A 27,985-nucleotide genomic window follows, 5' to 3' on the forward strand; every position below is an offset into this window, starting at 1 on the left:
TCTTCAATAATGTTAAATCTATAAATATTTCTGTCTGTGGAATGCAATCACCCACAGCTTGAATTTGATGTTATTCTGAAAAGAAAATGTTTAATAATTTTACATTTTTGAAACTGATTTACACACACTCCTGAGAAAATTGTAATAATTTAAGATCAGTTGTAAACAAAATACATAACTATGCATTTCTTCAATTATCATTTATTTTCAACATATAAAAGTAACTTATAGCTTCAAAAGTAGACTTTTGACCCCTTGAAGTTACTAAGATGTAACAATGGGCTTGAAAATAGTAATGTTACAGATTTTTACAAGTTAGATAGCATACCTGTAACTACTTTTAATCTATTTGTATTAGCCGTGCCAGATAATATATCTTTTGGTCTTTATAAAATTTAAAAATTTGAGCTACAAACTAGATAGGAACCATCAACTACAAAAATCCTGTGGTTTTTTTTTGTTTTAATGGAGTACCGAAAGTCTATTTCCTTTTGTATTTCATCTTAATTTAGTGCACAAAAATGTCATCACAGAGCTGGGCCAAATGCTTCCTTAGAAAGTCAACCAAAAGGTGCTAACAGGCTACTAATAAGAAAATATCTTTACACACAATCAAGTTCATCACAACCTGCTCCCCAGCAATCATTTTACTTTTCTTAGAAATGCCTTGGGAAGTATATGTGCCCTTTACCCTTCCTTAATAATTCACATACCACAATTTTTACAGATCAGAAGGGAGGCGAATATTTTCCTCAGTAGAAAACCCTTCACAGGAAAAAACCTCCCCATCTCTAGTACATGGTAGGATTCTAGCAGCTGGGCCACCGAAAGGAGGTCACTGAAGGGACACAAACGCTGCAGCTGGACTACAGCTGTCATAGGGATGATATGAAGGTTCATTATGGCATGGTGAGTAATCTAGCAGCAGGGGGGTAACTGAACTACCATAGAACTTTATATATATATATGTATAATCACAAATTTCAGTTATAGTTTTTACTATCCTGATAATATTAAAATTATAAATATGAATTAAAACATTTTAATTCTTCTGTAATTAAAATGCCAAATTCTACCAGTGCAGGGAGTGTTTCATTGCCTGTAGCCAGGTATCCATAGCAGGTCTGTATTCCTCCGAGTCCTTCTGGGGCTCAAAAACGGCTTCTATTTGCCTTAGCTTCTTTAGTTGTTCTTTGTCAGTCCAAAATCCTATAAACAGAAAGTTCATTCTCAAGCTCAACTACAAATGTTATTTTTGAGTTGTTTTAATTTATTTCCAAGAGATCCAAAGCAGAAACACAGTAAGAAATCATGACAGCTTTTCTTTACTCAACCAACAACTTTCTCAGAGGGAAGCATATTTTTAACATTGTGAAACCCCTTTCCAATAGCATCCACTTGTTTGGAATCCTGACAACAGCACATCTGCTTCACTGGGCCGGTTTCCAAGGAACAGCTCTGGTACACTGAAGTTCCCTTCGGTTTCATCCACACTGTGCTTTCAGCTGCAGGTCCCTCTCAACAAAGAAGGGCCACAGAAACCAAGACTTAACACTAGTTCCCTTCTACTGTCTTAAAAATTGCATAAATGGCAGAAAACAGCTGGTGTTACGTATTCAGATTAATTTATGCTATTGAATCACTCTTGCCTATCGAGGGTTACAGCTCTCTTACAGTTTTAATTGCTAAGTCTTACCTGACCATATAATTTTTATCTTACAGTTGTGTTATGTACATATCAAAGCAACTGTATGAAGTTAATATCCACCTACAAAATACACTTCCATGAAGCAAAACCATTGACAGTTTGTAGTTTTAAGTCTGGCTAATTATATACAATTCTGTGTAAGTAGAGCTGGATTTTTTTCCCCTGTTAGTAATTTATATTTCACTTCTATTGTGTTTATTTCTGTGAAAACCTTAAAGAAGAAAAACTCGGTTCACAGATGACAGGACACAGCTTCAGTATGAATGACACAGCTGCATGTAAGCATGGCAGCTTCCTTGTCCTGTGATCCAACCCCACCGAGCACCGCTCCAGGAAGTGCCAGCATGGGATGGGATGCAGAGTGTTTGGGTCAAGAGAGAGGGAGGCAGCAAAGAGTGGGTTCACCTCGTTCTTCTCCAGTAATACATCCTTCTAAATGTAAATGAATCTTATGAACATATATGCAGATACTTTTCACATTAAACTCACTGTCACTGTTCATGTATGTAAAACTAAACAAGCATACAACTGCCCAGTAAATGAGGCTATTGTGTTAGAAATACAAATAAGGTCCTTGATTTGGTTTATGTATGATGTTATCATCTGTTTCTTTGGTCCATCAGATACAAGTACACAGGTACAAAGCACTACACAGAGAAATGAACATTACTTACCTTGGATTTCCACAAAAATGGCTAAAGTAATCCTTTTGGGCGTTTTTACAATTATTTGAAGTTCTGCCCTGTTTTTTTATGATTTTTCTTCCTCCGTGTTTACAAATATGCATTATGAAGGGAAAAACAAAACCCCTTTAAATGTATACATACCTGAAGCAAGGCCTGCTAGAAAAGCTGCACCAAGACTAGACATGTCTGCGCTTGCAGGTTTTTCTATTTTCTTATTAATTAAATCTGAAGTCATCTGCATGACAAAACTATTATTACTGACACCTCCATCAGCTCTGTTGGGAGAGAGGAAGAAGTAGTTAAAAAAATGCATTTACTTCAAATGCTTATTGCCAACATTTCATAAAAAAACTTCTGGGGTTTCACACCTATGCATAAATCTTCCTGTCACTCATGCACAAATACATATCCATTTCATGAGCAAATTTAGAGGCCAGCACAAGATGCCAAAAAAAAAAAAAAAAAAAAAAAAAGAATGCCTATAAACTGGGGGAGGAATGGCAGACAGACAGGGACACAGGACACACACATTATCAAAAGCTTTGAAAGCTCTGTCTTCTAAATCTATACATCATTCTGGTTGAAATGTTAGGGTTTGTAATAGAACCTTTACATAGTTATCACCACAACATGACAACAGCCAAACCCATTACATTAAACAAACCCTTTCAAGTGTTCTCAGATCTGGAAAAGTACTTTTTTCATTACTACCAAATCTTTGTATTCATTAGCTAAAATGCCTTCACAGTTGCTTCTTTTCACGAGGAAGATGAGAATGAGGCTTCCATCTGTCTATTTTCCTAATTGCATCATGTCAGAGACCCTTTTAATGGAGAAAACTAGAACTTAGCAATGCTGATCTTTAATCATCTGAGAGTGATTACTAGTGGTGCAAAGCAATCACTCTTGCAAACAAAAAATAACTATAACAAAAAGCGATCTTTGAATTGTCATAGATTGGTTTGCCACACTGTTGTACTCCAATACCAGCTAGGTTTGGAGCTGTTGTTCTATCAAATGTGGTCCAGTAAAGACATCGACTGTTTATTACTACAGGAGGTGTTGGGTAACAAAACTTGTCAGTCACTTAGAAATCTTCCATTCAAATACGCCAGCTGAAATCTTCTGTACTATTATGTGATGCCTCAGAAAACTTTTGCATGTTTTGGCTGTTTCTGGAAGTAAAATCAGGAGACACTGCCTGATTGGTGATGTTACAGGGTTTCGCTTGTTTGTACATACAGTTGAGCAGTGTTACCACCTCTACACTATGGCATAAAAACCTTCAACTGGCAAAGTCACTTTCTTAATGCCAGTGACATGTGTCTTCCTTCTTCCATGGAAATAAGACATCCATTTGATTCAAGTTATAAGAGGAAAAAAGAAAGAAAATTTTCAAATACTCATTTTTACATTTAGCTTAATTTTGCTGCTAGATACTTGGAGGATTCTATCCGTACATTACATCTTCTAGCTCAAAGTTCCAACACGCCATTTGGCTAGGGATGTGCTGTTTCACAGAACAAGTAAATAGGTGACATTCCAGGACTCCAGGGCCCACCAGGATCATCCCTGTAAAGGCTGCCGCAGACTGCCACAATATAGGACGTGAGGACTAAAACTGAGGATTCCTTTTCTGTGCTTTCCCTGATGGTGTTGAGACAAGCAAAGAGAAGTAATAGGAATGTAGAGGACTAATGAAAATGCTGACTTTGTAGGAGCCAGGGATCGGGAAGAAATGAGGGATACAGGACAACAGCTAGAAAAGGGAATGAACATATTTATGGGACAAAAACAACAACAATGAAAAAAATCAAAGGTAATGGATACTAAAGACGCGCGGACAAAAGGATGGGAGAGCACTTTACAACCCTGCTGAAAAAGCCATTAACTGTATCTCATTATCTTCTAATGCTTAATCTGCAATCTGAGTTGCTAGTAATCATAGTTAACTATTGTAGTCACTGTATGAAACAGTAATTTTATATTAACAAATAAAGCAGAATATGATCATACAATTTAAAGTTTACATTAGAATGTAATTGGGATCACAATTCTAATGCTTCCTAGGCAGTACTTCCACGCTTCTCGTTTTTTAGTTCACAGTCTTAATATGACTTGTCAGATTTTCTATGTAAAAAAGCTTTCTAAGGAATTAAAAATTCCAATACTTTTGATTTTTTCCTCTTCATTAAAACCCCAAGCCTGGCTGTTCCTTCATCTTCGCCTGCTCTGTTCCAGCACATGATGGAAGACAAACTTTTACCTCCCTCCAACTTTTTACTTTCACCTTTCCTCCACTACTCAAAAGTCTGATTTCTCAACTGTCTACATGTCTGTCTGTCTACTTCTTCCTTAGCATGGGTACGAGGAAAAAAGCCACAAGAGGGACAGGAACACTCTCCTCTCTGTTATTGACTGTGGTATCACGATGACCCCTGGCAGCCAGAAGGAGAAGTTTTGGAGACCTTTCTCTGTGAGGCTCTAAGCCAACTGGTGTATCCAAATGAAGTATCTACCAAAATGTGCAATGTAGTTTTACAGCAACGCATACCTCAGCTAAATTTTTTCAAGATGTTGTGAAAAGCATATCCTAGGAATCACAGTTACCTCACTAAATTTGATTTGCTTCTTCAAAGACTGAAGCAAAACCAATGTCTTAACAATTGAACTGTAAAAATATTCTTCCTCTTTCCCTCGCAAATAGATCCAGTTTTAACTGACATCTTCAGAGAATATTCAGTCTGCAACAGTCTCAGCACAAAAAGTTTCAGTATGAAAGAATGCTAATAAAGGGTAGAAGGACCTTTGTAGAAGGCTATCTGCACTGTAGTGCTACCTGAAAACATGCATATGCTTTTTTTTAAAAAAAAAAAATAATTAGAGCAATTCATTACTCACCTCCTGACAATCACCAATGCCAGTGGTTTAATTAATAACTGACTGTTCTGTGGGTAGTCTCTACTGCCACTTTTGAAGTTACATTAACATTTGACTTGGTAGTCATCTGTTTCTTAGCAGTAGAATTTTCACAGCAAAATAAAACGCATAATAAAATTCACACCTATTTAAATCAAACTCCCATATATCAAATTTACAAGGAACTTACCGAACAGTTTGAAGAGGAATGCGTACCTTCTTCACAATGATATCATAAAGCCGTTTGTTTCTTTAAAAGAATATTTAGTTGCATTAAGCATTATACATTCCATAAAGTGTTTCCAGTATCTACATAGTCAGAAAATAAAATACAAGGCAAAAACATGCCTCAGTTGTATCATAACTGCTGCAATAGCTAACAAGTTTCCAGAATGCATAAATTAAAAAAAAAGGGGTGGGGGGAAAGACTGAAACTGGTCTTTGTTACGCATCATTACAAAGGCACAAGTATGGCTAAATCACAGCCCACTCTATAGCAAGTCACTGTACAAGGTACAATTTTCACACCTGAAATTGCTGATAGGCTTCCACAGACAAGATGCAATTGTTGATGTAACAAGTGGTTTAAAGTGAGGAAAGTAAGCTGATGTAGTGTTAATCGGAGTTTATCCAGCCGTTCGTTAAAGGGAACATCTGAAGGCTGTAAGTTTGACTTGTTCTGAAACCATTTCATTTAATGGGAGAAAATCTGAACACAAAGGATCTCTACCCTTTGCTAGCTGGGTATTTGAATGAGATGAGATTCTGAGCATCCCTGTTCTCAAGAGACCCATGCTTCAGTTCAGGAGTTAGGGCATCTCACATTCCTCTTACAGTGCAGAAAAAAAAGCATTAGAAACAGCCGCAGCAATTCAGAATGTTCCCTCCCTCCAGACATCTTTTTGCCTCTTTGCAGGAGGTTATTATGCCCAAAGCAGAGCTGGTGACTAGATGGAAGGAATCATGAGAGTTCCCCAACCGGCCACAGTGCAGCACGAGCCAGGCTCAAACCATACTCAACTTCAGTTGGAGGCATGCTGCAGGGGTTTGCGAGGCAGCACCGATCTGTTCCACGGTGAGCTACTGATACGATACCATCAGTGACTAGCAGTATTATCTTTAACCTTGACACTTAGTTCTGGAAGTCATTGCCCATTCACATCTTTACAGACGTTTAAGATGCCTATGACTGTTTTATAAAACACTAAAAATTCCAGCTTTAGCCAAGGAGCTAATATAAAACTTCCAGCTTCAGGAATACTTTAAACACAGCTGGAGTGGGCTACAGCTTATGACAAAACACTGTCAGGACAGTAAGGACAAACTTTAAACAGAAAACATTTTTAGAACATGCAGACAATGTAATTTAAGACTCCCTATATGGTTACTTAATAACAAAAACTCTGAACTAATAAATATACAGGAGTTTATTTGTAAAGTGTGAAAGACAAAAAAGAAAGCACCTAAAATTTCTTTTCAGTGTAACAGTAAGGGATTACTGCAATTTATATTTTACAAACTGCAGAAGTCCATGTATCTATTTCACGCTGCTGATCAAAATAGAAGCAAACATAAGAAAATCTAAGCAAGATAATTAAGTAAGCAGTACCTGAAAGCTACAGATTCCAAAATAGCTCGTACAAGATGGTTTCTGGTAGTGGAAGGCTTCAGCCCCATGAAAGAGGCACATAAATATGGGTCATTCACAGAAACCTGCAGAAAAGATTTCACCATGAATTCAGTGAATTGTATTTGTAGGCTTTTGAGAAAGGAGTCAAATAGTAAGAAAAAAAAATAACTTACGACAATTACAGGCAGCATAATGAAAGGAGAAAATTGAAAACAATACGTAAGAGGTATATAGTGTTATTTTAGCTAACTTAGTGAACAGTTTAAATAGCTTCTTTCAACAGGAAAAAGGTTTAAGTGTCTTCTTCCAAACCTGACAGGCTAAATAACTCTAATACGTATGACTTCTCTTTAAAACACATATAGCGTACACTTTAAGTGTCTAGGACAGGGCATGTTGCTGAAAAAATCAACTGACTTTAAAAAATAATGCTGCAAAGGATGGTAGTACTTTTTATTAGTTTACACTACCGCCTGTTTTTATTGACACTGATAAACCGAGTTCAACTAAAATTCTAATGGTCACTAAGTTCTCTTTTTTTTACAGGAGAACTGGAGGATCAACTGACGAATTTCCTCTCCACCACTCCAGTTCTCTGACGAACTTTATCAAAAAACATTAGTTTGCTGCTCCATACCTGGTTTGTGACAATGTTAAATGTTATTTTCACTGTAGACAGTAATTTTTAAATGGAAACAATCCTTTCCAGTTGTTTTGTGCTAAATATTAATTATGACAACACTTACCAGAAGTTTGTATATATTTTATAAGCATGATATTCACACATATTTATAAAGTAAATTAAGGACATGCTAATATGTTAAAAAAATCCCAACCAAACAAAAAAAAATTATGGATAAGTACATACAGTCACAAAAAGAAAACTGGCATTTTGCAAAAGTTCCTACATAAACTTCTGCGTTACAGTAGAAGAAAATATTCTTTTTGTTCCCCGTATACAAGTACCCTTCCCATTCTAAGAACGGAACCATTTGTCCAGTCCAGTAGCGTAATAAAGATCCACGGCTTCCAAGTTTACAGATTTTCATATATAAGGTAATAAACTAAAAAGCATAGACCCATACTCTACATCAGGGTGAGTATCTTGAAAGAATCAATCATTTAAAAAAAAAAAAAAAAAAAAAAAATCAGTGCATACATATGCAGACGCCTGTGATTCTGTGAAGAGTTTTTGCTTTCGCTACTAACCGCACCAAATTAGCCCTGGAAATCCCTGCTTCTAGCAGAATGAGTAAGAGGAAAAATGATTAATCCACATATTCACTCAATTTCAAATACACTTTCACAATGATGCTCCGCTTGGTGCACTGTGTCACAGTGGTAGAATCCAGTAAGAAAGAAACTTGGTTCTTATTGCCTTAATGTGGATGAGCAGTGAAACATTTTACTCTGTGTAGGAAATGAACATATGGGCTTCATGAGAACCCTGCCCAGCCACTATCATTTTGAGGTCTAAGAAATATTACCATACAATCAGTTTGTGTTAGCATCTAGCCAGTGAAGCTAAGCAGACATGTTAGTCCCAGAAGTGTTCAACTCTGTTCATGTCCCCTTTCATGCCACTTAATCCAATCAGTTTTAAATTTATACAGATTCTGTTACTGCAAGTCTACAAGCTACGCACGTTCCACTGAAACAAGCAGGGCTTTTAACAGGCAAAGAAATTCACGTTGGTTGATACTATTAGTGGTAACTAGATGTGACAGAGAGAAATCCATTCAGTTTTTTAAGCACAGCTTCTAAATTTGGACTGGTAATATTAGAATTATGGAAAAAGAGACTGAACCAATGTATACCAAGAAGCTAGCTGAGGTTCCTTCTGGAGACAGTGTCAAGAAAGCAAGGGGGAAACAAACCCGCAAAGCAAAACAAAAAACAACCAAACAAAAAAGAGATTTTACAAACATCTCTAAAACTTGAATATTAATAGAAGTAAAGGTTCAGGCTAACATTTGTCTACCTCAGTATTCCCATCTGCAAATATTGAAATTTGGCACGGCTCAACATTTACTTATGCACAGCACGATTACACACAGTAAATGGTAAATGGAAGCATCTCAGCATAATCAAGCTTTAGGTATTTAAAACTAAACATAATGATTAGGTTGGCTGTTTGAGAGAAGGTAGCCGGGCTACCTGCAAAAGAAATGAAATTTTTCTTCACCTTGTTCTGTTAACATACAGGACTAACACAAAGGTAAGGCTGAAGATGTTCAGTTTCTTTAGAAAAAAACCACCAGTCCTAGGAATGATGAAACTGAGTATGGTAGACCAATGAAGATCTAAAAAAAATGAACTCTTGGACCCACAGAGAGATGAGCTGTCAAAAATATTCCATGTAGCTCTAAAATGTATGTACTCAACAAATTACTATCTAAAACTTCTAAGAGAAAAGAGAAGGTGGTGATTTTTGAGCAAAAAAAGAATGCTTTTTTAATCTTAACAGCTTTTCTTTGCTTGAGTAACACAGTAACTTTTGAACACCTGGAAGGTTCAAACATCAGTTGTCTATACTTCAAAGAACCAGCTGATGGCAGACATCAGTCAACCCCCACAGCACAGCAACAGCTTTCCCTTCATCTTGCCTGGTCCATCTGCCCAATCGAGTTTATAACGCTAATATTCTAAATGGCAGCTTGGAGACCAGTGCTACACCACAGAGTTTCTCCTGGACAGCTACATTGGTTAGAAAAAACACTTTTGTGGAGACATGAATATTTTCAAGTTGACAAAGCCATAATGTAAAAACAGCCATGCCGCTGAAAGCGAACTTTTATCCAGATTATTTCAGGTTGCTTCGGAAAGGGGCAGAACTAGATGAAAAAGTTTTGGGGCTTTGTACAGCTCCTAAGCTAGCAACAGCCTCATTAGCAAAATCTGTTTATTTTCATTCTGTATGAAGGTTTGTCTGCTCCAACTTGCAGCTCTGTCATATTTTGAAGTGATAAATTACAAACTATTATTACCAACTGTCAAACCCATACAGGAAGCAACTGCTCTGTAGTTAGAACGGGCAGTAAAGAATCATAGAATCATTAAGGTTGGAACAGACCTTTAAGATCATCAAGTCCAACCATCCATATGTCAGCTCCCCAGCTACCACAATTTGTCATCTAATGTAATGTATTAACCGGAATTCCTATCCATTGCAATGCTAGACTGAATGGCAGCATCAGTATCACCCTTGTTGCTGCTTCTGCACAGGGACAGTAACTCACATCTGTAATGAAATTCAAGAAGGATCGTGAATCAGAGGTGGAAAGGACAGACATGAGGATACGTAAGTCTCTAGCACAAATGAAAAGCAAGCAGAAAGAACCCAGAGCCTGTGACCTGGAGGGGATCAAGGAATTGCAGGAAGTTCCTCAAATAGAGAGCAAGGTAAAGGCAAGCTACTGGGAAATGGAGGGGACTAAAGTGGGTAACAAATGCCAGGAACTCCTCAGCAACAAGGCGCAAACCCTGCTTTAAACGGAAAAATCTAATTCAGATTAAAATCTGCATATCAAAGAAGCATCTAAATATTACTATCTTTGCTTTTTGTAACATCAGGACTTACAATCTAGCTCATATTTACATACATTTAAGTATTCTGATGAATTGCAACCTACATCTTGAAGAGAGGCAGAAAAAAATGAATTCTTTTAGAAAAGTGCTTAGAAGTATTGTCGCATTGAAGGCTCTGCATCAGGCAGAAAAGCTATCAGTTTCTGTCTCTGCAGGCACTGCCTGAATTACTGTGAGCAAGTCATTTTGTTTATCTCTCCTCCAGGTCTCCATCTCCAAAGTGGAAGTAATTTTCCTATTTCATAGGGTTTTTCTCATGGTGGGGGTGGTGTTTAAGCATTCTGGTATGACAATGATCTTCGTACGTCATGGAGAGGGACAGAGAATAAGAACCTGAGTACTACAGAATAAATACTGTGATAAGATGTAAATTACTACATGTAAACATGTAAAAGATAAAATTTTAACTGGGTTATCAAAAATATATTCTCATTTATATTAATAATAACAATTTTACCTGAAAACCCGGAACAAAACAAACGCCTTGAGAATCAACAATACTCCGTGCCATTTTTTCTGTTTCATCTACATTGGTGAAAAGATCTGTAAAGATGCGTTAAGTCATATGCTTTTATTATTTACTTCAATTTCTTCATCTATTAATAAGAGTTGAAAACCTAGAGTTAGACTATTTCCTTTTGTAATATTCCCAAACTACATGTTCCAAGGGAAATGATCGCTTCTCCTGTATTTCATGTCCATCAGTTACATTAAAACAAAATCCTATTCAGATGAAGACTAAATTCAAAAGGATCCTCTCATATCTGTTGTGCTATAGCCTTTTAATCTTCACATCCTGTAAGAGGTCATTAGCTTTCCAACTAGACATAAATGGGAATTGAAAGTGCTAACAATGGCACCCTAAGTGTGCTAAAAACCTAGAGTTGCAAAACATAAAACATGTTTTTTTCCCCCTCAGAGATGTTATTCTCAGCCCAGTCACCAAATGACTACAGAGAAAGTCCTTAATGCCCATTATATTTTATCAGCACCCTTAATATTTTTACAAGTGACTGACATAAATATGAATAAGGTAGGTCCTAATACCACCTCTTTGATAGACACTGCTTTTATTCTCTGTCTAGACAGATGTGTCCTTTAGATATCCCTCTTTACCTTGTTATTCACCCACATGCAATGCTTGTACTAACACCCATCTTCTGTAGTTTTCACTAATAATGTCCTTATGTGGCCATATAACATGTTTTACAGAAGACTAGAGAGCTATTGCTTTTTCTTGTCTCAAAAGTAAATTCTCCTATCAAAGGATAAATTAGGTTAATCTAGCTCAATTTATCTTTGAAAAACTAAATCACACCTTTTCCTTCTTCTTGTATTTGCTACTACTGAACTATATATACTACCTCTACGTCAGGACAGGACAGTGTCAAAACACTAGTGGCTGTTATTCTTTAGGTTCAGTCAAATGTTGACCGATGAAGACCTGAGGACCAATCCGAGTCATACTTCATCCTTAAGGGCACATGTATGAGCATGTATATGCACCAGAAGTTGACAACTTCAAAAGATGTGGAATTTTGTGGTGAGCTACACTTCAGGAAAATCTTTTCTAGATAACCCAAAAACTAAGTAACATCGACTTCACCTTGAAATTCCACATACTACTTCTTCAAAATTCTTGGCAATTATCTGATCCCACTAAAAGAAGCCCATTAAATTAAGTTTGTCATGCTGCACAAATTCCTATTTCCAAAACTTTACCACTACTCTATTTCTCACCTTCATCCATGTTGTACCTCACCACCCTTACCGAGGCCATTAGCTTACCTTGCGTTTTGGCCCAATTCCTGCTATAAAGCAAAAGCTTTACCCTTCTTTTTACTCGTAAAACTGATAAAATTTTCTGAATTCTGCTTCTCTGCAATCATGTTTCCAGAAAATAAAGGTCTCACTTCTTAGAGAGTTTATAGCAGCATGTCTGTCTTTTTATCTCCCTCTAAAACTTCCCCAGTTCTTGCCTGTGGTAACAACTGTAGGTCACGTCTATTTCACTACAGACTAGCAAAAAATCTGTTACACTATTGCTCTGCACTACCAATAATATCCATTTTAAGTATGGATAACTTCTATGTGAATAAGCATCCATTTTAAGTATGAAATTCAAAGTAGCAAGCTTGTAAGTACCACTGATACTTGTATCTGTAGCACTGCATTCATATTGAATTGATTAATTTCGTCAAAACACTAGTGGCTGTTATTCTTTAGGTTCAGTCAAATGTTGACCAATGAAGATCTGAGGACCAATCTGAGTCATACTTCATCCTTAAGGGCACATGTATGAGCATGTATATGCACCAGAAGTTGACAGCTTCAAAAGATGTGGAATTTTGTGGTGAGCTACACTTCAGGAAAACCTTTTCTAGGTAACCCAAACTTTGAGACACTAATTCCTTTTTTGCACCCTGGTGAAGGTGTATTAAATTTCTAAGCAAATCAAGTAAATAGTTTATTAGAACACTCAGAAATGCTGTCCTGTAAACAATCAGTGGTTTTGAACATCAACTACTGTAGAGACAGTATTTTTCTTGGTCTTTTATTAATCTGGAATACAAATCTTCTCAGTATATAACAGTCACAGCCAAAAGGCACATTACTTCTATGTGGATCAACATGCACAACACCGTTTAAAAAGAAAGTTCTTCACGTTATTTTCATATAACTCAAAACCTGTTATTAATTCTGAGATGTACAGCTTGACATCTCTCAACAGCATTACAGAAACTGTTTGTGTGACATTGCGTTTACAATCATGCTAACCAGACTTCATCTGTAGTCAATTTCTGTGCTTCTCCTCAACTGAAAAGTCAAGTCCTAATACCCTAAGGCAGCACACATCTCACTTTCAACAGGTCTCCTTTACACCACTTCTATTTAAGTCTGGATACCAGGTTAAAAACAAACAAACAAACAAAAAAAAACCAGCAAAAGAAAGCATCAGGAAGTTTGTTATGCTCACGAGGGCGCAAGTGGAGTAAAATGTTTCAGGAAAATACAAGCCTACATAGGTAGGAGGGTCTGAGAGGCAGAGTCTGATGAGCAAATTGCGCAAACCAAACTCACTGCAGCAAATGCACTCAGCAGAGAGCCTACTAATGAGACTGTGCATGTTGCGCTGTTCAAAACATGTAGGCTAGTTTCTTCAACTATGGATAATAAAAAGCAAGCCCAATAACATAACTAAAACCCCATAAAACAGTTTCTTTAATAATACATTTTACCCTCTATGAAATTAAAGAACTACTTACTTATATCCTGAGCCCATTTTATGGCAGTGCCAATGTCTGACATACAGCCTTCAGTTAAGTAAACAACTTCTTCCCCAATCTTCCAACCAATCAGTGGATACAGACCTTAATTATTTTTCATGAAACAAAACAAAACACCTAGTTAAACTAACCGTTTCCAGAAAAACATACACAAGTACCCCTCACAATAAACCCAACTAAAAAAAGTAGTTTTTATTTAATTTTTTTGCAGAATTCAAGCTAAAAAAAAAAGTCACTGATAGAGGTTAAACACATTGTTTAAAAATTCAGTGATGGAATTACAAGAGACTTGAACTACAGTTTGTTAAACCAAAGTTAATCTAAAAACCCCCAATTTTCACTATCATGTTACAAAAACACCACCCTCTTTAAGCTAAAGAGAAGATAATCTGCACTTACCTTTTTTTTAAATAAGAGATTGTACTTACTTAAAATTTATCAATGTTTTTCTATTTGTTTTCAATTTATCTAACTTTCCCCAATAGTTTCTAAAAAGTCGGAATTTACTTCCCCATAACATAAAACATGTAGGCTGAGCTTTCAGATGGGAAGCACAAATACTAAGACAGGCATACATATAAAAGAAAGCAACACAAACTTAGAACATAGATCTTATTCACAGAAGAGGATGAAAGTGATACACTTTTTAAATTTCTTTTTCAATATGCAACGCTTCCTCACATAGAAAGCAAAAAAAACACGAAGTTTCACAATTTGCCCATCCTTGTCCCCAACAAAGGCTACTGCCAGGTAACTACAGCATTTTACCTGCGTGTTTGCCTAGTGAAAACACCAAAAGAAACATTCAAACTCCTTAAAAATATTTGGTGACATATTTTGTCTGCAACTACAAAAGATCACCACTTCCATGGTTTACACGATAGGATTTGCAGGAAGTTCTGATTTCCACCAAATAGTTTTGGTTTTGCAGTGACTAAAAAAAAAAAAAAAATTCAATGATTTGGAAATTCTTTTTCCTTATCTCTCAGAAGAAAGGCAGAAATACATAGGGCAAACACTGTTAGTTTATATGAAAACACAGTATGGCATCTTTCAAAGTGCTGTCTGCTTGACGGTACTATTACATTGGAAATAAACAGCCAATAACGAGGATAAACCTGACGATTTGTTCTCCCCTTTGCCCTCCATGGATATGCTGAAACCTTAACAAAGAAAAGATATACATACTACTTAAATCTCTCAGTGTGAACACACAGACTTTCTTGTTTGATATCCGTATTGGTAAGGACATGGCAGAGAAGTCCTGCAGAGTACTGCTCTCAATGCTAAAGCAAACAGACTTTGTTATCGAGCCGAACAGTAGATGTTCTTCAGCACTGCAGATGGACAAATGGTTTTTCAGGTCACTCGAAAAGAACCTAAGCATTCAGTGGCCACTGCAATAAAAGCTTCACCTAACCCAAATACCGTAACTGTTTGAGTGAAGAAAGCACCCAGACCTTACGGAACCCTGCTCAGGACTCTGAGATCATGGGTGATATAACAAAAGCAAATGAGTCTCAATAACTACAGGACTAGAAAAGCATCAGAAGGATCTAGGGATTCTCTTTACTTACTCAAGGTAACTTTGCTGATATACAAGTGTCTCTCACAGGACCACCTCCAGTTTGCTTGCCTGTGTCCACCACAGTGGCATGGGAGTACTAGTGCAATTGCAGAAACTTGGTGGCACTCCGGTGCTTACAAGGGAAAACAATCAGCAGCATCTATTTAGATTAAAGCTTGTACTTGTCTCTTGAAAGGAAAAGGTGATCTACATATCTCCAGATCCTTGGTGCAGGTCTCCCTTACAATCTTCATTTTCTATCTGTAATCGATGGCCTTGCTGGACTTGTGGAATGCAAGACAAAAGACAAACGGACTGAGGTGTCAAGAGCCGAAGAGCTAACAAAGGAAGTAAATAACTGGTGCTTATCTTATCAGACAAAAGTAAGAGGGGACAGCCCATCACTGTAAACTCAGTGATCTGTGGGGCTCCGCGGAGGCTGCGCAGCCAGAGATTGCTTCAGAGATTGCTTTGGATAAAGCACAGATGGCCCCCCGAATACACACACCAAGATGCCCGATCCGAAGGCGTGTCACACTGCTGAGTCCCGCTTCTGACGACACGACATTCCATGCCAAGAGCCAATCGATACACAATAATTGACTTAGTCCCACCTCGCAAAAAGGTTTCCAAATATATAAAAATTGGCACTTGAAAACTCTCTTTGGGAGGAGGAGCCAAGCGAGAACTTCACCTGACGGACAGGTCGACGGGCCTGAACGTCTCTTCCCCCCACAAGAAGGGACGCCTTTTTGGTAAGAGTTGCGCCTCTGACTGTCAGACGTATCCCCGGGAACACATTGTTAACTAAAGCGCTAAACTATTACTTTGAGCTCAACTTTTGTAGACAGTGATTTTATCAACGGCAATTCCGAATCTGTGATAACTGTCGCTTGAATAAATTACCTATTGTTTCAACTTTGCGAAACTGTTTCAGTGAAAGTCCTTCGAAGGGCTCTGGCAGGCTAGTTGAATATCAGACTCCCCTTACCCCTCCCCTTTAACATGACATTATCACAGGTGAAGCTGCAAAGCAGCAAGACCGAACAATTCATCGAGCCTAAAGCCCTGGAGAAGGACAGCTAACGAGGGACAGAGAAGTCCATCAGGTGGCCTTCCTGAAGATGCTCACACCAGAATTTACAGTAGTGTAAAATAATCTGCCTCTAGGGAATGGATCAACATGACGCTTGGCACGACCACAATTACTAAGAACTATCAGACTGCCAGAGAGGTGGATTTAAAATCTATACAACGTTTCCATCATTACATTGTGAGAAGCACTGTTCTCAAAGGAACTTTTTTTAACTGCCATACATAGCAACTAAATGTAGATCAGAAACTAGAACGGCAGCTAATGAACAGCTTTTGCATAAGAATGCTGTAGGGATTCATCTCGCAGTCTTAAATACTGATGTCAACTTTAAAGCACGAACGCATTCCATCTCACGCCCAGGGCACTGAGAAAGCTAGGTACCCAACTTCTCCTGGTAACCATACCACATGACAGCCAAAGAACACACGGAAGTTAAATTTAAAATAAATAACAGCCTAAAGCAGTAAAAGTTTCACAGCACTGCCTTAAAGATTTCAACTCCTATCAGATCACAATGGCCATATGGAAAAGCCTTACAGCATGTTTTGCTATTTCCACAGACTATATACATCTGATTTCCTAAGTACCATCGCAATGACATCACTAACTAGCCACAAAAGCATTTGCATTCATAGGGAATTCACTGTCAATGCTATTCAGTTCTGACACACCTCCTGTATTTGCCAAGGTCCTTCCAGACTTTAGCTGGTAAAAGTCTGCTTCGCACACTACCGACCTTCTCCCCAGCCCCACCCCTTCCATTTTAAATTGTAGGCCTCCCGAAATTAGTAACTGTTAAGAAGTATGACAGACACAGACTGCGCAGGCAAGTTTACTTCAATATTGTCTGTTGCTCTCTTGACAAATAGCCATCTATGACAAATTAACAAGCTTGACAGACCACCAATGTTCAGAATAACAAGGTTTTAAACACTAGAAACACATTCTAGTATTTTTTAAAAGAAAACTAATAATTGCTAATCCTGCATTATCTCATTGCACGTACTTCAAAGCATAGGGGCTCAAGAGGAGGAACTTACAGTGATCCACTGGAACATTTTGATGTGAGAAGCCAGAGGACCAGTCCCCTTTTTCTCCATTTCTGTACTGTATAATACTGCTATCAAGAAGAACAGGTGAAGGGGGTGGCGAAAAAAAACAAGAAGGGATGCAAGTAGCAGACATAATTATTAGTGATGTTACTTAAATTCTCTTCTTGAAAAGCATATTTCAGGATAACCAATATCTACATTTCTAATTAAAAATTTCCAGTCTTCTGTTCCGAAAACACTTTCAAGCTGTTTTTCTACAGCTAAAGACAGAAGCAAAAGCATAGTCCTGTTTTGATCCTTTTTGTACCCTCATCATTAACAGCTGTCAAGTAACGTGAAATACTCCAAAACTGAAATTTCACTAGCTTACCTCTCCGTGATGCAAAGAGATGCTCTCCAGTATTCACATCCCAGAAACCACCTGTTCCCATTGTCAGTTTAACATCTCCTGGGTCAAAGCAGCATTCTCCAAACATGGCTGACTGCTGGTCAGCTACCTGCCATCCCAACAAAACCAATACGACAAGTTAGCTACCAACTACAAGCCTACAATGCTGCTGGATTTTAAAATATCAATGCAAACACTTCAGAGTTTTGAATACAAACAACGACTCATAAAGGAACTGAGCATTAAAAGAGGACTCATATACAATTTCTTAAGTATTTGTAGGCCATTCTAACAGTCAGATGTATCACTAGAATCAAATTACACCAGGTTTGGACACAACTTGAACACCTGTAGTCTTGCTTGCAACACTGAAAAATGTGTTATGGAAACAAAAGAAATATTTTATGGTTTAGTATTTGACAAGGATAAATGAAGCATTTGCAATGCTAGGGAGCAGAACAGAGTAGCTTGGCTTGAACTCCTCTTCCCCCAAATAGAAAGTTGAAGTCTGGAGGTCTTGCCTTCCTTTTTCCCTGCTACCCCTCCTGCACAAAACAATTCCATGCTCAATTTTTCAACAATGATGATGGTTATTAAATGTATTTACTTATGTTTGTGCCTTGCCGAAACTGTAAATTTACAGATAAATTGAGTCTACAACTCTTTAAAAATAGCAAGAGAAATTGATGTCTGATAACATTTTTTCCATTTAGCTCAATTCAAGCAGATTTTTCTAAAAGTCGTCACTTTACAAAAAAAATAGGTTTTTCTTATTCAAATTCTAACTACTGAGGCAAGAACATGTTATTCTCCATTTCTTTTTAGTGAAAAAAATACATAAGAGCTACGACAAGCAGATCTATTGACAAACACTCTTACATTTGCATAGAGTCTTCGTGAAGTCAAGGCAGGATGGACCCCAGTGCACAATGTTCTATGTAACAACTGATTTTAAACCAGAGAGACATGCTACCAGAGCTCAGAGCAGAACCTGGCCCTGTTAAGTCCTACACTCAGTGCTCAATCATTTAATCATCTAACCTTAATGTACCGCAACTTCTAGAAATCCCTTCCCATTTCTCTCTCCTCCTTTCCCCCTAAGGCTGTAAACTGAGTTTTTGGAGAAAAATTCAACAACCATCTATTGTAGTTAAGTCACAGAGAAGGAATAGAGAATACTTACCAAACAAGCACGTATTAAATCAAAGCCAGATAAAAAGAACATAGGTACAAATATACAGATTTAAGTAAGAAAACATTTTCACTCACCACTGCCATTATTGGAATAGGTACCCCAAATATTTCAGAGTCAGCTGATCCGAAGTTGAAGCTTAAAACAAATGTTATGGAGAAACATCACAATACTACATTGACCTTGATGTTAAAATGAAATCTAGATATATAAGGCCTAGGTCTGCATCACATACGAAAGATAATGCTACCGATTTATTTTAAAGAAAGCATTAAAACAATTACTTTAAGAAACACTGATAGCAAAAATAAATTTTTGGATGTAGTGTTTGAAAAGTACATCTGCATATAAAAATATTTTTTGTGTATGTGTATCTATGTATTACTTTACCTGTGCAGATTATGTAGTATTTTTCTAAAGGCAACTAAATTAACAGGTATCATATTCTTTTAAATATGTCTTCAATAGTTACCTTGTGTCCTTCACTGGAGGATAAATTGACATTGGAATGGAAAGTAAATTACACAAAGTGGGGTTCCAACATTTCTGAAATAATATTGAAAAAGTAAAAATGTCAGTAAGTTTCTCAGAAGTACAAAGAGGAGCAACAGTATTTTTCTGGAACAGCACATACCGTAAAGGGTTCAAAAACACCTGTAGCACTGGCATTTGAGTAATCTGTAGCGTACACAGAACCTACCATAAAAAAAAAGAACAAAGTAACATTTTAGATACCCAAATATTGAAGAGTCATTTTAAACACACTTTTTCTTTAAACATGTCAGTGGCTCCCATGAAATATAAACCTGAGTGTCTACAGGCAAAGTCATAGTGATACAACGAGCACACCAACTTTACCCGCCGCTCGCTATAATGTGTATATATTAATTACCTTATTTTACCCTCATGAAACTGGCTAGAAGAGAGCTGGTACTTTTGACAACACGTACAACACTGACTGCATCATAATCCATCCAAATGCTCACGCATTAGCCCTCAGGACAGAAACTTCCTATTTTTCCGCATTTATAACAGTTACTTGTTCTTTTTCTGTCGTGGGTACTTTTCTTCAATGAAGGCCAATTAGTTCCAGTAGTCCTTTTCAAATCCTATGTGCTTAAAAGGTTGATTACACTGAATAATTATTTCCCTTTCTGACTACCCTTCCAGGCAGGCCCAAAAAATAATTAGTTCAGAAGTGTTTTGTAATTATAATATTCATCAATTATTTAAAAAATGCACAAATTGTCAAAAAAGTATTTGAATTCTAGGAAATATCAATGACAGTCATGAACATCATCATCTAGATCCCAGTATGTTTTATTAATCTTTAAGAGGAACTGTAACTCTCACCTTTAGTTAATCTATACAGTAACCATGTGTCAACTGTTCCAAAGCAGCAGTAATTTTTTTTGGCAGCTTCTTCAGCCTGGGAACAAATATACACACAGAAAAAGTATTTACAATTGGGTACAATAAATAGGAACGTATTTCCTGTTTCCTTTTCTCATTTTCTTTGTGGTTAATGGTAACATCCCCAGAAAATAAGTCTCTGATTGTCCGTATTTCTCCTAAAAAAGAGTGAGTCAGCTATGTAAGTAATGTTATCCTACCGTTTATGCTCCTAAAAGAAAATAAGCAGAGTTTCTTACAGTTGCTGCTAAGTAAAGAAAAGCAAATAATCTTCTACTGTGGTTGCATCACAGCCTTAGGAAGGAAAACTTTATAGTCACAATTATAACAGTGGTGAAGGAGCGGTGAATTAAGAAAACAAGGTCCTGCATACTGCACTAAATAAAAAATTAACAGAAACAGAAGAAATAAGCCTATTTTAAAGTATGTGCTTGAGAACAATAAAGACAGAGCTATCATTTTCCAGTTCATGATGTCTGTAAAGAGTTTAAAATGTTATTTTCCTTGGGATTTTTTCCCCCTTTAAAAATCAGAAATTCATGTTTCATCTAATTTCTATTAACTGATACAGTGTACAGCTACAGAATTCAGAAAAAGAACACACAAACTAGTTCACTCAAAACATGGCTGAATACATTATTCTCTGTAATTAAGAGCCATGAATTTTTGAGCTTCTTGGTTTGATAGTTACATATTTTAAGTATCAGTGCCTGACAGAAGTGGGAGAATGTTCACCTCGCACTGAAAACTCAGCAGCTGCATAACCTCCAATTCTATAATCCGGCAAATGCACACCTCACATTTTCAACAGGTCCAACCAAAACATGCCAGTAAAAAACTATACCTGCCCAATAGCCAGTTTTGTGACAGAAAATACCAGACAGAACTCAAAAGATTTCGGGGTTTCTTTATACACAATAGAAAATCGATGATCACCATTTTCTTAAAAAATAACTTGAAAATTAACATAGAAAATAGGACAACTGAACTTATACATACAATAGGAAGAAATAAGGAAAATGGTAAGGGTTAGAGGAAAGAATACAGCAACAAATAGCTCAGTGCTCACTAGTGCATTAAATTATTCCAGCACAACTTATTTTACTTGTAGTTTCCAATTTACACTACGACAAAATACAAAAAATATTGCAGTGTTTGATTGCTCAGTACTATATTATTTGTGAAACTGTAAACACTGGAGTAATCCAGAGTGGAAAGATAAGAGTACCAGCTGAAAATACATACAATTGTCATGCAAAACTAGAGTGCAAACAACTTTAAAACAAAGTACAATTACTAATTGTATCATTATATGAAGTGAAATGAGGTGATTCAATTACATTTCTTACGCATGAAGAAAACTTTTTACTACTACCCATTTCCAGAATCAGAGGAAAAAGTTGTACAAAAGTGAGTAGATATTTATGTAGATAGACTTTGAATGTTAACACAGACAAAAGTCTTTCATTCTGGTTCTTGTGAGGAAAAGAACAAGCCAGACAAAGCTGAAGAGGTTACAACAAACCTAAGTCACTAGCCATTATTATGACTTAAGAAAGGTATTATTTTTCCCTTTCCAGCTTACCTCATACATGTTTTTGAAGACCCACGACAACTTCATAGAAGTTTGTTGTGTTGAAAAAGTAAGAAAACTTGGTGCCAAATAGCGATCATTCCCAGTCAAGAAATGAAGTACCGTAAAAATAACATGGATTACCTGTTTCAAAAGAAAACAGTTACCTAATTTTTAATCTCTCCCTTTAAAGGTTTCTGATCAATTATCTTTAAAGGATAACACAGATGAAACCTGCTGACATGAGATTAGATTCAGAAAGCTAAAATTCTGTTAGAGAATCCTTACATAGGATTTCAGCAGATAGCCTTCCCACAACAAATACCGCAGGAAAGAGCAGCTGCACGGAGCAAGTCTGCTTTACCGACTTCTGCTAGCACACTGACCAGGGCTGCTCTGCATTACGAAGACAGGTCACCCACAGGTGAGCAATGCATGATGTGGTTGACAGCGTCACGTACTACTATTCTAGTGAAAGTTCCCCTACAGTAGACAGGCTCAATCACATTTTAGTAGACTAACAAAAATGTACTCATCAATCAAGTTTTTGTTCACAAAAGAAATCTGCGGAAGAACCAAGAATTTAACTTCTTATTGTAGGTGTGCTAGTTAGTTTCCACTTACAGGAAAAGTAACTTCAGTTTTCCCACTTAGAGCAAATCTTTCTCTTTGAAAGGTATGAAGCACACGCCATGAGCAGCATAATATGTATCTTCTACAGATAATTTGAGCAAAGAGTACATTAAAAAAAAAACACCCAAAAACCCAAGACACTGCCAATGAAGAACTGCCTACATCAAAAAATACCCCCACTGTAGCAGTGTTCACGTGCAACATTTTAATACAACAGAGAGACTAAAAAGTAACAAAAAGCCTGCTAGACCTACAGGTATCTTTTCCTGTAATTGATTACCTCCAGGCTATCAGTACCGCATTTTTTCCTGGCTACTATTTTCCATGCCTACCTTGCTCAGTTAAATGTTTTTAGGCCACAGCATGTCACACTAATGTGTTAACAAGACATTCGCAGTATTTCATATATTGCCCCTACTCTTCATAAAAATGAAACAGTTCTAATACCTCCAAGCAGTATCTGGCTTAGCACAGTTTTACCTTCAGCAGAAGTGACTTATTCCAGGAATTCACAAGTTCAGCACTTCTTAAGTCTTGCCAACTTATGAAATTATGAAAAGGTTTCCCTGTCCTCCTGAAAAACAGTATTTGAACATTCCCATTTAAAACTACAGAACATATACTGCCCCAAAAATTCAACATTATTCACCATTTCTGCCCAGGACACTCAACATTAGGTCAATTCCTAAAATAAGTTCATGTCCTCCTGTTGAATTTGCAGAATTAGTAATAGGCACACAGACTTCTTGGGTGTGAGGCTTCTCACCAGAATTAAAAGAAAAACCCTACATATTAATCTCCTCCAAAGTACTAAGAACAAAACAAAAAGGACATACGCTTGTAAACCATTCTGAACTGCTGTAAGGTGTGGCTGTGCGAACACAAGCGAACATGAGTGACTGACACTTGTTGCTTCCAGGCTGTGACTTCACCGAGTTCAACATTTCTACAGCCTGCTTCCATCCAGTCTATGAACACAAATCCCTACAAACTCATCTCAAACAACACACAATATACCCACTTGTGCCATGTAATGAAAGTTCCTCTCTGCGTCGAGATGCCTAGACCAGCAATTTGCCTCATGTGAAGTCCCGCAGCTAAAAGACAAAAACAAACCACACACAAAAGCAGCATTTATTTGAAGAAACAAACAAAAATACAATTTTCCCAATATAACTACAAAACCCAAGGAATACTTTGGAAATTAATAATTTAAAAGACTACAAATCTCTACAGACTGGCCAACTAAGTGGCCAGAGCAGTGAAATATCAGAGAATTCCGAGTCAGACCAACTGATTCCAAAGCAGGCACATAAATCTATGTATTTTACAAAAGCAGTTGTGGCACTCTGACTCTTTCCACCTTCTGACAGACCTGTTGATACCTTAATTGAACAATCCCAGAGGCAGGCAGGTAGGTTACATATATCTATCTAATCAATTAAGATGTGCATTTCACATGGGTGTGTGCAAACAAAAACACAAACAGAAGGACCTTTGCCAACTTACAGAAAGAAATTCCATAAAGAAACAAAACTAGACTGATTCTGTAGGCAGTAAAGAGATTAATGTCAATATGCCATGATTTTTACATTACTTTAACAATGACATGTCTCACCTCAAATGTTATATTCCTTAAGCAATCTTTCACAATTCATAAGAACAACTTTGCTTAAACCACGTAACACCGAATGCAACAAAGCGTACTTCAGAAGTATGAAAATCTATGTTTGGGTATACACCAATTCTGCTGTTAAAACTTTACCTTCAAATAACTGTTACAGAACACTTTTTGTAATATATATAACTGTAAATAATTAAGTATGTCCACTGCTATTTTCAAAGCAGCTCTAGTCAGCTTCCCAAGTACCTCCATGCATGCGTTCAGAAGCAAAATTATGTGTGTGTGGGGGGGAAATTAAGAAGTTCCACTTAAGTGATAGTCTACCTGTTTTCTCCAAAGTACTGTTACTCTGAAGGGCTCTCAGCCCCACTACTTGAGTAAATCACAGGTCAAGTAGGTCCTGCTCATACATGTTCTTACGTTAAGTTTCACGTGCAGTTAGGATTTCACAGAGAAAAGGCACCTCTTGCTCTGCTGATCTCTGCATGTGGTTCTGCACTTTCCCTTATACCAGTCCTTGTATTCCTGCAGGCAGTGCTTATCAAGGTCCTCCATCAGCTGAAAATTAAATCAGTGCTTTCGCAAGGCTACCTGCTCCAGCTGCTGGTGCAAGTGCTGCTGGCAGTGGGAGTGTACGGGAGGAGCACCTGGGAGTGGGTGGCCTGAAAAGTGCAGTATTTCTTTTTCAGTAGCAGCTGGGTCTAAGCCGAAGGCAAAGCTGTAGCAGTACCGCTGCAGCTCCCTGCGGGTTAGTGGCATGTCTTACTCGCTCCCATCTCCACAGCCTGCATGCCCCCATCATCTTCCCTGTGCCAGCTATCATGCTCTCTAGACCCCTACATGAGCAGAGCTAACTCCTATTGAAGAGAAAAACAAAACAGAAGACAAACACAGATGTTTTTCAGCCAAGCTGCCTCCTGGAAGGGATGAACTAGCACCAAGGTGAGAGAGAAGGGTGGGCCCATGCAGCCAGAAGCAGATTCCACCTTCAGGTAGGGCTGAACTAGGTCAGCTCATCCATCATGCACAGGATCACGTTTTAGCTCCACAAGCCCTGTAAACCAAAGTGCTCCTACGCCTTCTTTCTGCTTCCAGATAGTCATTCCTGTCCCTGGTACCACACCCTCTCTTGCGCTGGCACAAACACTGCTGAAGCTCTGCTGGCATAAACAACCGCACAGTGATCTGACTCGGGAAACTGCTCTGGACTTGAAACAAGCCTATAAGCAGAAGGGAGGGACCGCTTCTTTTGACAGCGGTGTGGGCTTACGCTCACTTACGTTACACAACCACTTAAAAAAAAACAACTTGCCAACAGTGTGCACAGCTTGGCCACAAGAAAAGCTTCCTCTTTTACAATCAGCCAAAAAAATTTCCTTCCTGATTTGCCCCACAGAATCGGAGTGGATGAAGCTAGTAAGGTCTTTAGGAGTAGAAGTGGCATTGCTATTCTTGTGACAAAACAGTCATGGCTGCTGAGAAAACAGAACAGGAGCCCAAAATAATCAGCTGCAGCTTACACCTGGTAATGATTTCTTTCCCTGTCCACTAGGCTGCCTTCCAGAACAAGAGACAAGAGCAGCTTTGTCTTGAGTCAGGCTTGGAGGCAGAGCAACACTTGGAGACCAAAGTGCAAGAGGGGCTGAGCAGGAGGAACTTCAGGCACCAAAAGAAAAAGTATGACGCACACACACATGACAAGGAAGCTGGGGCACTGTGAGAAAGCAAGCTGGGGTGCAGTTGACAGGTCCACAGTATCAGTGTGGCACAGAAGGTGATCCATGCTGGATTGCAGATTGCTAGAGCTGGTATAATGGGAAGGCTGTAGGAATTGTAGAGAGTAAGCACGTGGTTAAAAAAGAATCCAGAAAAGGCAGGGGAAAAAAACCCCAGACATCAGAAGTCCAGCAGAAAAGGGAGTTGTGTGAATTTCAGCGCACGGAATACTGGAAAATTTCAAGCTAAAGTACAAATAGAAAAGAACAATAACACAGCAACTGGATAGTAAGAACTGTTTGTAGCTTGCATGGGGAAAGTAGGAATATCGGCTTGCAATCCAGCGAGCACAACCACGCAGCATCACATCCATGCGCAGAGAGCGGCAGCAGAACAACGGGGAATCAGCAGGGGAAACAAGGCCACCCTCTGCTCGGGCAGAGGCACAGGCAGGCAGACAGCCGCTGGGGAAGGACACACACACGCAACACTGGGGCAACACGGCACTGTCGCCGACACGTACATCGAATGTGCACACTGCTGCCGGTGCTGTGTCAGCCCTAATCTGGCCCCATTAAAAGAAAAAAGTAATTCAGGTGTCCTGTTTCACATAGCGACTAAGTAGGTCTTAAAGCACGTTGTAGACCTGTGCTTAGTGATGAATTTTCAGTATTTTTTTAAAAAAAGAATAATGTTACTATCTAATTAACTAATTTTCATGAATTATTAATTACTTTCTCAAACTTTATAAGCCATTACCTTGCACAGCCTCTTTTACCACAGCAACAAACTGACTCCACAGCAGCTCAGGCTCTAACTCCACCCAGCCAGGACGAGGGTACAGCGATTCCACCTGCTCGCAAGGGACACAGGCACTGTTACAGCCCCCAGGCCAGGGAAACCCGCTCCCTTGGCAAAGCCTGCGCAAATCCATTCGGGTTTGCTTTTCTTTTTATTCTTAATTTTCTGAAACTACAGCATGTGTCACCTTCAAAACACAGCTGGGCGCGGGCGTGCGATCTGTAGGAGCCTTCCTCCGGTCAGAGAGAACGGAGCAGCCCAAACCCCCTGGAACCGGGGAGCCCGTGCACCCCTTCGGGGCTCCAAGCTGCCAGCCAGGTTTTTCAGCGCGACTCCGGGCTCCGCTGCCGAGCTCCGCCGCCGGTGGCCGCAGCAGCCGAGGGCCGGGGAGAGCCGCACCCGCCTCTGCTGACAGGGCCAACCCCTCAGCGGCCCGCGCCGCGGCGCCCACCCGGGGAGGCGGGCGGGAGCAAGCGCTGAGGGCGAGCGCGGTGGTGGCGTCTCCGCGGGGCTCCCGGCCGGCCCGGCTCAGGGGTGAGGTTAACCCCGACCCTCCCTCCCCCGGGGCGCCGGGTGCAGCGCGGCCACGCAGGCCGCCTCAGGCTGCCCCCGCCCCGCTCAGCCTGGCGGCGAGGTAAGGGCTCCGACCGCTGCCCCCGCGCCGCGGACTCACCGGCCTGCAGCTGGAGCCTCGGACCGCGGCCGCCCGGTCATAGACGTGGCACTTCACCACCGTGCTGCCCACGTCCACCCCCACCACGTACCGCGCCGGGGCAGCGCCGCTCTCCTGTCTGCCGCACGGCATCGCCCGCCCGGTCGGCTCGGCCCGGCCCCTTCCCCGGCCCTACGCGCAGCGATCGCGGAGTACGCCCGGGCCGCCGCCGGCCGCCAGGAAACCACCGCCCCGCCGCGGGGCGGGGCCCGGCCGGGCCTATGGGCGCGGGGAGCGCGGCGGCAGGTGGCGGCCGCGGGGGCCGGGCCGCGGGGCGGGCTCTGCAGGCCGCGGGAGCCGGCCCTGGCCCTGCGGCGGAGGCCCGCGGGAGGGCACCGGGCGCCCACAGGGAGCAGAGACCCCGCCACGCAGTTTCCACACCGCACGTAAAAGGCTTTTA

The 27,985-nt window shown here is 39.3% G+C and overlaps 2 protein-coding genes across 4 annotated transcripts in view; both read right to left on the bottom strand.

The window, feature by feature from the left end:
• Positions 1 to 133: 133 nt before the first annotated feature.
• Positions 134 to 27,755, bottom strand: GK5 (glycerol kinase 5). 3 transcript variants are annotated; one of them, XM_075417999.1, is made up of 16 exons: positions 27,547 to 27,755; positions 26,832 to 26,925; positions 23,754 to 23,829; positions 23,213 to 23,306; positions 22,112 to 22,243; positions 20,467 to 20,542; positions 19,748 to 19,809; positions 19,586 to 19,659; positions 19,191 to 19,251; positions 17,904 to 18,030; positions 13,798 to 13,902; positions 10,989 to 11,074; positions 6,923 to 7,026; positions 5,504 to 5,563; positions 2,536 to 2,669; positions 134 to 1,209 (listed from the first exon to the last, which is right to left on the bottom strand). In XM_075417999.1, the coding sequence occupies exons 1-16, from the start codon at positions 27,676 to 27,678 to the stop codon at positions 1,073 to 1,075; spliced, it is 1,554 nt and encodes a 517-aa protein (XP_075274114.1). In that variant the 5' UTR covers positions 27,679 to 27,755; the 3' UTR covers positions 134 to 1,072. The 3 variants fall into 3 exon arrangements, with proteins under 3 accessions (XP_075274114.1, XP_075274115.1, XP_075274116.1); XM_075418000.1 differs by lacking the exon at positions 26,832 to 26,925 and having other exon boundaries at positions 27,547 to 27,630; XM_075418001.1 differs by lacking the exon at positions 134 to 1,209 and having other exon boundaries at positions 2,580 to 2,669; positions 5,504 to 5,622.
• XRN1 (5'-3' exoribonuclease 1) overlaps positions 26,859 to 27,985 on the bottom strand; it is a 50,233-nt gene continuing 49,106 nt past the window's right edge. The window contains exon 45 of the transcript XR_012763633.1: positions 26,859 to 26,925. The gene's annotated coding sequence lies outside the window, so the exon portion shown is untranslated. The remainder of the gene's footprint in view (positions 26,926 to 27,985) is intronic.

This window comes from Opisthocomus hoazin, chromosome 4 (assembly GCF_030867145.1).
Source record: "Opisthocomus hoazin isolate bOpiHoa1 chromosome 4, bOpiHoa1.hap1, whole genome shotgun sequence".
Classification (NCBI taxonomy): Eukaryota; Metazoa; Chordata; class Aves; order Opisthocomiformes; family Opisthocomidae; genus Opisthocomus; species Opisthocomus hoazin.